The 11,419-nt window shown below is 34.2% G+C and overlaps 1 protein-coding gene across 3 annotated transcripts in view; it reads right to left on the reverse strand.

The window, feature by feature from the left end:
• Positions 1-659, reverse strand: part of LOC18436873 (DNA polymerase delta subunit 1) — a 45,384-nt gene extending 44,725 nt beyond the window's left edge. For all 3 annotated transcript variants that reach the window (XR_016044046.1, XM_088851470.1, XM_006847095.4), the window contains exon 1: positions 110-659. Coding sequence is in view for 2 of the 3 variants with exons in the window: in XM_088851470.1 (XP_088707596.1) it covers positions 110-347 (238 nt within the window). In the remaining variant the exon portion in view is untranslated. The remainder of the gene's footprint in view (positions 1-109) is intronic.
• Positions 660-11,419: the final 10,760 nt, after the last annotated feature.

Raw genomic sequence — 11,419 nt, forward strand, 5'->3', positions numbered from 1 at the left:
TGGAAATTTTGGAAATATGCATGAGAGATAAAGAGAGGGAGAGAGAGAGAGACCGTGAAATTTGAAGAATTGGAGAAAGTGAGAGGGAGAAGAGGAAGAATATAAGAACCTATGGATGTGGAGTGAGGGGAGAATTGGGGGGAGAGTTGAGGCCGCTTCCATTTGGAGAGGCGAGCGGAGAGACCAGAATCCTGGTAGAGGAGGTCTTCTTCTTCTCTGAGGAGGAGGGTCTCTTCGACGAATACATCTTCATCCATTTCATCAATAACATCCTCTTCTTCCGTCCTCTTCTTCGACTGAGGCGGGACACTGGCAGGGTTCGTAGCCAGCCTCTTCTTGTTCATCATTTTCTCTCTTTCTCTCTTTCTCTCTCTTCCCTCTCTCTCTCTGTCTAATGGAGCAAAGTGATGGAGTAGCTCTGTCACTCTCTTATCCCTCTCCCATGGGGGGCAAAGTTATGCTAATCTTCTCCCTCTCTCTCTCTCTTCCCTCTCTTTCTCTCTCTTCCCTAACTCTAATGGGGGAAAGTTAGGGCTATCTCTTCCCTGTCTCTGTGATCCCAGAGTGAGGGTTGCAGGCGGAGGGAACACAGAGATAGAAAAGCGTGGTTTCCCGCCACTGCCGAAGTCCCTCTCTCTTTGATATATTCGCGTCCGTGTATGATGATCCATGTGATCATCAGACCACTGTACTTATGCGGTTATCACAATCCCAGTTATGGATTGGACGGTGATAGATGGGAGGGACTCTACTGTAAATTTATTAAAAGACCTAGCATTTCTCCATCACCCTCCAATCAATTGGTTGATGGCGATGACCGCCATAGAACAATGAAATTATGAGTAAAAAACACTGGAAAAGCTTTACGCACCTTTTATTAAGGGGGCTTGTTTAGACAGGGAAGATTTGCCATTTGTACATGGTGATCACAACCATTTATACTCAAAATCAATGGCTTGAGGTGTGTCTTCAAGTTTCTTGCTATTTTTTAAGAATTTTGTATCTATTTAATAACGCCCTTTCAATCATTTATTTTGAAATTTAAATGACAAAAAAGATTGTGACCTCTATATACAAAAGATAAATTGTATATTTGTAGATAATCCCTTATTCCAGCCAAAATATATTAAGAAATGATATCATGTTGCTCTCTTTATCTCCATATTTAATATGGAAAAAAATAAAAAAAACAAAAATTAATTTGTATGCTATATATGGTTAAAATGAGTCACCTCCAACAATGAATCTAGACCATCCATTTGGTGAATTTCATGATCTAGGCCTTTATGAATTCAATATCATTTTTTTTCATTTTTTACATTGTTAATCTAATGATTATAAAATAATCTAAAAAACTTCAAAAAAAAAAGATCTTTCTAAGACCTAGATCTATGTATCTCACAAAATATGGATAGCTTATGTTAATTGGGCTAAAAAAAATATATAGAATGCGTTTAAAAAAAAAAAATTATTGTTCGAATGAAAAGAGTTTATATTTTAAAAGTTGGGTCAAACAAATGGTCCTAATATGATTTTTTAAGACTATTTCATTACATTATAATACAACTGTTGCATGAAATCATTTCTCAAATATATTATATCTCATGGGGGTGTACGGTCCATTTACTCCCTTGAATAAGACCTCGCTTACTATCGATTTTAAGACCCCAGTGTTTTTTGCGATGCAACCTCTTCAATCCATAGATTAACTTTAATAAAAACAATTACCTAATTGCTAATTGCGCTTTCTCAAGATTTAATAGAGACCGTTTATTAAAGGGTCTCTATTCAATAGATTAACTTTAATAAATGGTCTCAAGATTGAATAGAGACCGTCTATTTTTAGAGCGATATGTAATTATTAAGAAACTCAAAATTCAATTTTTTTTTCTTTTAAAAATAATCATCTAGTGATTATTAGATGGTTCTCAAAATTACAAATTAAAAAAAAATCTATCAAGTAGGTCTTCAGACCGAGGGAGTAGATGTACACCCTGCTCCCAAGGTAGCATAGCATATTCGCCAAAGATAGAGCTGCGATCTGCACTCTCCCAGCCCATCATCCCATTAAATTGAAGAATTGGGGAATCTTATTTCCATGACTCCAAAGTCACGGAGAACTTGGCATCTTTACTGTGATAACCATCAAAATCAAACACCTTTCAAATCGTATTAAACTAAGCGTGTCGAACGTGCAAATGTTTATCATGTTTCTAAATTCTATTATTTTTTAATATTATATTTAACTAAAATTTGGTGTATAGATTCATTTTTGTGTGGCACACTAAATAAAATAAACTAAATTATCATGAACAAAAATTTTGACAAAAACAAAAAAATTGACCAATATATTCCTATAAAACATCTAAGAGTTTATTTGGTCAATTTTTTTATTTATGGTATTTTTTTATTATTTTAGGAAATTTTATCAAAATATCCATTTACATTTTGCAATCATTTCCAACTCATGATCATGTCTCTTCTCGTGAGTATTTTGAGATTAACCTCCCAAGCTCTCTTGGCCATTTAAGTCGAGTAGTTGACGCAACTCTTCTGCTCCCTCACTTCATCATGTTATTGAATTTAGTCCTCCCAACCAGTCTCAATATTCTCTCTATGCGCACATTTGTTTTTCTGAAAGATATATTTTAGAAAGTTGAACGTTTTTAAATTGTTTGGAGTTAAATGTTTTTTTCTAAAAGGTTTAAATAAGTTTTGGATATTATATTTGATAACCTGCTGGAATGTTAAGAAAGTTTCGGTACTGTGTTTGATAACATACATATATTAACAATACAAATATAAATATATAATGTACTGTATTTTATATATTTTACTAATGTATATTTGTATTATATATAACATATAATATAATATTTATTATAATATATTTATTTCTTAATATATATATATATATATTATAATAATATAAATACTATATATTACATATATTAAATATAAATAATAATATAAACATTATATATGCATAATAAAAATATTATATATTATATAATATAATATAAGATATAATATTTTATTATATTACATCATATTAATAATACTAATATTATATATTTATCTTATGCATAGTGAATAGTGATCAACAAAAATGTTATGAAATACCAAGTTCCTATGCCCCTAGGCACTTACTTTAATGTTTTAAGTTTTTAACAAATGAATGTGAACTTTGTTAGAAATTTTTTTTTTGAACTTTTAGATGGAAACAACGTGTCAAATGCATAACTTTTGCGAAATTATTAATATTTATTTATGAAATAAGTATTTCAGAAAAACAAATGCGCCCTAAAGGAAAATTGTTTCATCCGGTGGGGATTGCATTTCTGCATTATGGTCCACAAGGTATAAAGCATCTATATTAAAAATGGATACAAATAGATAGTCAATGAAGCTCACCCTTTGTGTCTCGCGTCCAACGCAGAAGGCCAAGCATTATAACACACACCCCGGCCTGGAAGCCCCATTCTAAAAATAATTGAAATTAAGTATCCAAATATTTTTTTAATATAATTATTATTTTAAATTTTCAAAGATTATTTATTTATTCATATTCAGGATCTCAAAAATAGATTTTTAAGATATGACTCATTTTTACATGGACTTGTAGAAGAACAATTGTTTCATGCGGGCTGGACCGCATTTCTACAATATGCGGTTCAGAAGTATAAAGCATCCATCTTTAAGATGGATGCAAATAGGTGGTCCATCTAAAAACAATTGTAACTAACGATCCAAATGTTTTTTTTAATATAATTATTATTCATAGTTTTCAATTTTGTTTTTATATTTATGACCTCCATATTAAAGATTATATATGTATTCTAAAATTTAAGATTAAATTATATTTTAAAAATATATTTATTGCCAAGCCCACATTTCTACAATATGCGGGCTGCCCACATGCTAACCGCGTCCAATTTTAAATAGCACATTATTTCTACCTAAAAAAAAATTGCACAGAGTTGGATGCCATGGGGTTAAATGCACGATGCATGTTATACTGCTAGTAAAAAATACAATAAACCATTTTAAATTCCAAAATTTTAAAAAATTTCCATAAATATTCCAAGTACCCATCTATGAGAAGAAGATTGTGAGTGGACATCCATAAATGTTACGAGATGAAATTGAAGAGGTTCTTTTGGAAATTGAAGTTATTGATCACAACATCAAGTTTTCTGGTGTATTATCATAGGAGGTAGTAATGGAGAGATATAGTAACTTGAAATCTTTACAAGAGTTTCGTCGAGTTGAGGAGGTGTATTGGAAGCAAAGGTCTATGAACAAATGGCTTAAAGAAGCCGACCTCAACACCAAGTTTTCCATTCAATTGCGAGTGCTTGAAGAACACAAAATGATTTATCTGGAATGACCATCCCAGGGGTTAACTCGAATGATAGTAATATGATGGAAGAGGTTATTATTAGTTATTTAAAAAAAGCTTTTTCATATGATGTTATTTGCACTCCTATAATGGCTCGGGTGCCTTTTCAAAGTGCTAACATTAGAGCATAGTAGCTAGCTTGAGGGATATATTACTTTCGAGGAACTTAAAAGAGCAGTCTTTACGCTACATTACTATAGAGGAACTTAAAAGAGCAGTCTTTGCGCTACCATGTGATAAGTCGACTAGGCCAAATGGTTTCCTTTTAGTGTTTTTTCACACATTTTGGGATTTGGTTTCAGGTGAGTTGTTAGAAATTGTGAGGGGTTTTTTATGTAGAGGACAAGTATTTAAAGGTGTGAATGCAACTTTTACAGCTTTAATACCTAAGAAATCAGTAATTACAAGTTTGGGTGATATCCATCCTATTAATCTGCTCACAATCCTATGTAAATTTGTGGCTAAGGTTCTAGTTGAGAGGTTTAAAGCGGTGTTGCCTCGGGTCATCTCAGAACTACAGTATGCTTTTATCAATGATAGGCTGATTGCTGATAGTGTGTTGGTAGCGCGTGAATGTATTCATTCAAGGGCATCGAGTGGTAATCTAAGGTGGTGATTAAGTTAGATATGGATAAAGTTAATAACATGGTGGAATGAGGTGTTTCGTTGGAGATTATGAAGAATATGGGATTTGGGGAGAAATGGAGAGGCTGGATTTTGTGATGGTTGCCTTAAGCCTATTTTTCCATTATTTACATGGGAAGTCTGACTGGTTTTTCAATGTTTTCAGAGGGCTACATAAAGGAGACCTGTTATCACCCTTCCTTGTTACTTTGTATGCTGAGTGCTTCGGTATACTCCCTCGAAATGTGGAAGAAATGGGTAATTTCTTTGGCTTTAAGATTTCCGATCAGGGACCTTGTGTGTCTCATCTTTAATGTGCTAACGGCACGTATTTTATGTGAAGTGGTGTGCTTATAGTTGAATAACATTACTACCTTCCTACAGTATTGTGAGGTAGCATTGGGTCTCAAGGTTAATTTTGATAAGACTTTGGTGATTGCATTTAAGTGTGACAATTATTTGGTCCATGAGTTAGAGAGTTTTATAGGCTGTAAGGTTGACTACTTCCCTATTAATTATCTGGGAGTGCCTATCTCTTATGGTAGGTTAACGATGTCTTATTGGGATAAGATCATTTAAAGAATCCAAACCAAATTGGATGTTTGAAAGTATAAATACTTATCTTTAAGAGGAAGAATAACGTTGTTGAGATCTTGTTTGTCAAAACTCTTTATTTACAAGTTGTTTATCGTTCAAATTCCACTTGTGAAGAAAATTGAAGGTATGATGAGGGATTTTTTATGGGATGTTGGCATGTATGGCTAAGAAGCCTTATGTGTCTTAGCATACATTTGTGGAAAATTCAATATATTCAACGGTCATATCCATATGATCACAATCCTTCAACCAACAATCATATTCATATGAACGTAACCCTTCAGAAACCGGTTGGAGATCAATGAACCATTTTGTTTCTCAAAAACCAGTTAGATAAATACAACGGTTACCCCTTATTTTCCCTATAAAATGAGAAGCCAGAGAGATGATGTGTACAACAAAGAAAATGCATACATCTCTTTAAAAGGAAAAAGGATAACAATATGGGTTCTACGAACACCAGCCTCATGGCACCCGCTCTTGGATCTCATCCACACTTCAACAATATTTACTAACAATGGTATCAGAGCGACCAGGTTCTATCTTCCCTAATTTTACTCTGAATTTTAATGATATAGCTGTTGTGATTTGTTTGTTACAATCTATGCCAAAATTTTGTGTATTAATCATGCGGCAAAATATCACCTGCTGCTATCTTATATTGGTTCACAGTATTATCTTGGTTTAGAATGTTAATTAATTAAACGATAAGTATGCATGCACTCTTTTTGTATTGATCAATTTCAAGTCACCTCTATCCTATTTTTTTTATAGGTTTTTTGGTTTAGTGTTTGAATTGTGAGGGTGATTTGGCTCCGGTTACGTTTATGTTGTTTGCTTTATCTAATAGGATTTAATTTTCTATAAAATAGGACTTATATTTGGCATCAAGATAATCACGTGGTTTTGACCTATCTTTGCTCATTCATACTTTGATTAGGTCTTCCATATCTAACATGGTTAAATTTACTATAAAACAGGGCTTCCATTTGGCATCAAGATAATTACAAATATTATTTTACACTCCAGTCGTTATCAGGCTACACTTCACGGTCCTACTATTTGCCATAAGTATCAATTGCGCAATCGTGATTATGTGCATATGTTGTAGGAACATTAATAAGTGCCCATGTATCATAATAATTGTGTCCCTAATTTATACGTGGGAACACATTATAGTTGAGTCTTGGCTTTTGGCTTGAGACATGCCCTTTGGCTTGGCTAGAGATGTGCCCCATGGCTTTTGGCTTGACACATGCCCATTGGCTTTTGGCTTGAGATGTGTTCCTTGGCTTGGCTTGAGACATGCCTCTTGGCTTGGGATGTACCCCTAGTTTGAGAGAGAAGAATCATCTTGGCTTGTTTATATATATATATATATATATATATATATATATATTATTGATTATTTAAAGATTTACGCCGGTACCAAAAGATTGATCAGAAGGTGATCTAGAGTTGTCATTGACAAATGGGAGTCGCCTTTTAGCACTTCAAGGGGATGATGCTATGGGATACAACACAATAAATTGATGTTAAAAAAAAAAAATTGATGCCCAAGATAATCATCAATCCCAATATTTTATATGGGTGAATCCAATTGGTTAGGGTATAGATAGGCCTATAACATCTAAATGTTGTCCTCCATGTTTTAATGAGAGACAGGACTCAACCAACTTGGTTTTGAATAAATATGGAAACAAAATCAGATATAGTTTCTCAACTGTCGTACAAAGCAGCAATCTTCACAATTATGAGAGCGTGAGATATCCTTCGAAAGAAATTCAGAGACTTTCAATACTGAGCGTTTGCACAAAGCATTATTTGCAACTCCGGGAACATTTTAGATAATTTGAGAGAAATTGGTTCAAGGCATCTAGAGAAGTGGAAAACAATAGCGTCACTGATCCTTGCATTGATAGGCAAGGATCCTTCAAAGTAAGTAGTTATAGAGCATCACATGTACTTGCGGCTGTTATTTGACAATCTCGGCAAAGGGTGCGTTGTAATTTACAATGTTTGACAAAGGGGTTTTTGATGAAGTCAATTGACAATTGACTTTTTTTGGGGGGGGTAAACATTTGGCAAATACCTAGTTGCATAGGAAGGCTATGTGGGCCCACGGTAATAGGCCAGTTCTTATTGAAACTATTTATCAGCAAATTTGATTTGTAGTATGCTGATGGATTTGAGGCTTTCTAGTAATTATGCGCATCTTGGCCAATAGGTTAAAAAGTGTTGGATTTCATTTGAGATTGATTTAAATGTAACATGGTACTGGAGGGCCTCAGGATATCCTATTTCCCTATAATATAACAAAAGCCCATAATAATTAGTTATGATCATAAGTGAATTTAGTATGCTTGTGTGATTGCTTTCATTCTCTAGTTATTTAATCATCTATATGTGTCATATTATTTGACATGAACACATTTGGGATGAACAATCAGCTATGATCGTGGGTGAATTTATTATGCTTGTATGATTGCTTTCATTTTCTGGTTGTTTAATCATCTATAGGAGTACATTCGTATTCATGTGTGGGAGTGCACGTCATAGTTATCCAATATGGCTGCGTAATCCATTATGTAGTTGTATTGAAGCATATGGGCCTATAGATGCATGCATGGTATTCATGACACAACAGCATGATATGCATATCAACCATTTATGTGGATGTATCGCATTTTGTCGTGTGCTCCCGCATATAGTTGAGATGAGATATTAGTACTAATATGGAAATTCTTGTAAATTTCAAGTCCATATATGCTATCCATTCTTACGATTGGGCAATGGATGCCTTGTCCTCATTAAAAAAAAAGGACTATTTTGCAACATCCCATTTGAAGGGATGTTCCTATCCCTTACGAGATGAACCTACCAAAAATAGGCATATGCCGCTTTAAGTGGCGAGCAACAATATTTTTTATAAGATTTAAAACAATCTTCAAGATAATGGTACTTAACATTTCATGATGTCATTATACAGATGGGATATGAAATAAATAGATTTGACCATTGTGTGTATGTCTTGAAGAGTGATAGCAAATTTACAATACTCTCATTATATATAGATGACATTATAATAGTTGGAAATGACTTATAAGCGATTGATAAGACTAAGTCATGGCTTTCTTATCGGTTTGAAATGAATAATTTGGGATAAGTATCTTATGTCTAGGCATAAAAACAACTAGAAAGAGAAAATAAAAAATGTTGTGCTTGAACCAATAGAAATATATTGACTCTGTTCTTAAAAGATTTCAAATGAAAAATTGTAAGTCATTGTCTACTCCCCTTGAAAATAGAGTAAAGTTGTTTAGGAAGGATTATCCAGTAGAAGGACAATAAAATCCTAAAGTTGCCTATGCACAAACTATTGGTAGTTTGGTATATGCAGTAAGATGTACAAAGTCATATTAGAGTTATGCGTAGGACGTGTTAGCAGATATCAAAGTAATCTAGGCATAACTCATTGGAAAGCAGTAAAAAGATTTATAAGGTACATTAAGGGAACAAAACATCTAAAATTGTATTTTTAAGTAGATAAGCTTGAAGTTATAGAATATTCGGATGCAGATTTTGCTGGGGATAAAGACGACAGTAAGTCCACCTCAAGACATATTTTCCTCTTTGGAGGGGCTGTTGTTTATTTGTCTAACAATAAACAAGGGTGTGTAGTTAGGTACACAGGAAGAAGAATACATTGCATGTAGCACTGCTTGTACTTTTATCATCTGGATAAAGCGCTTCATAGATAACTTGAAGCTGCAAATAATTGACTGACCGATCAAAATATTTTGTGATAATCAAGCCACAATTAAATTAATTCAAAGTAGGGCAAATAACTAAAAAAGAAAACATATAAATGTCTAATATAACTACATTAAGGATGTAGTTGAGAAATGTGAAGTAACTGTTAGTTACTTGCCCTCATCAGATATGATCGTTGATCCATTAACGAAGAGTCTAAGTGTTGAATTGCTAGTTAAGCACACTAGCTTAATGAGACTTAAAAATATTTAAGTCAGTTAGTTTTCATGAGTGAGAAATCCGCATTAGCGTAAAAAATCCTCATGATATACTAGCTTAATGAGACTTCAAAAATGTTTAAGTCATACAATTTTCATGAGTGAGAAATCCGCATTCGCGTTAAAATCTTTATGATAGACATTTGTTATGAGAGGCATATCCACAAAAGTGTGAGAAAAACCTCATGACAAGATATTTTCTTAAAGGTCATACTCAAAAGTGGGAGTATGCATGTGACTTATTATGCTCAACCGTCATAGCCAAGTGGGAGATGTTATGGCTGTGAGGCCTTACATGTCTTAGCCTACATTTATGGGAAATTCAATATATTAAACGGTCATATCCATATGATCGTAACCCTTCGTCCAACGGTCATATCCATATGAATATAACCCTTCAGAAACCCGTTGGAGATTAGGGAACCTTTTTGTTTCTCAGAGACCCATTGGATAAATACAACGGTTACCCATTCTTTTTATAAATGAGGAGTGAAAGAGAAGTGTACAACAAGAAAAATACGTATATCTCTCTAAAAGGCGAAGGGATAAAAATCCGGGTTCTGCGATCACCAGCCTTATAAACACTCCTTCTCTGATCTTATCCACGCTTCAATAATATTTACTATGGGGTTCCTTTGATGCCTCACGTAAATTCCATCTCTTTTAAGATGGGATAGGATTTGTTCTCCAAAAAAAGGAAGGGGGTTTGGGGTTAAGGAAAATTAGATTTGGTCAACCAAGCTCTTTTTTGTAAGTAGTGGTGGAGAAGTTTGCACTCCAATGACCAATTGTGGTATCAAGTTCTTATGACTAAGCATAGGGTAGATAGATTTGGGATGTGGATTGGAGCTCGGGGTGGGGTTGGAAACTCATCATTTATCTGGAGAGATATATTTTTGTGTAAAGCGCTAATACATCAAAATATTCAATGGAGTTTTGGTAGCGGTATTGATATTTATTTATGATACCACAAGTGGATAGCTGATTGCCCCTTAAAAATTGCCTTTCCTGATATATTTGAAAAAAAATAGATAACCCCTATGCAATTATAGCATATATGTTTGAGCTTAGCGGTAATCAAGTGGTTTGGAATATCAATCTCCATTGTAATAGGATTTTGGATAATCTTTACTCTCAATTTAGTGCCTTTATTGGAAATCCTGACCCATCTATATATCCCCAACTCTGCAGATGACGAGGTAGTGTGGGAGTCGATAAACATACTTCTCTTTCACGATCATTGGAGATGGTCCATGCCTCAAATTGCTCAAATTTGAAAATGGTTGATCCCGCATAGAGTTCAGGATTTTGTATTGCTGGTTGTACAAGATAAGATTATGATAATTGAGAACTTTATCAAGAGAGGGAAAGTAATGCCAAACGTTTGCCTTTGTGTGAAAACAACAATGAAACATTTTCGCATGTATCTTTTCATTGTCTTTTTGCCCCTAGGATTTGGTATTGGTTTCTATTGAAGTTGGGGATTAGGATGGCCTTACCAGAAAAATCATTAATTTATTGTGGTTTTGGCTATCGGGATCTAAAGAAGGGAGGGGAATTTTAGAAGTGGATGTGCGGCTCAATCTCCCCATTCCAAATGGGCTTCATCAAGTGTAGGCCTAAAAGTCGATGTATACTCCAATGGAAGGTGCTTTAAAATTGAGTTTTGATGGTAGCTCTATTGGGATCCTGGGGCTAGCAGGGTTTGCAGGAGTAGTAAGGAATTGGGATGGAGGTGTTGTTTTCTCCTTTGCTGGACCGCTAG

The sequence above is a fragment of the Amborella trichopoda genome, chromosome 11, assembly GCF_054954075.1.
Source record: "Amborella trichopoda isolate Santa Cruz 75 chromosome 11, AtrichopodaSantaCruz75HAP2 v2.0, whole genome shotgun sequence".
Taxonomy (NCBI): Eukaryota; Viridiplantae; Streptophyta; class Magnoliopsida; order Amborellales; family Amborellaceae; genus Amborella; species Amborella trichopoda.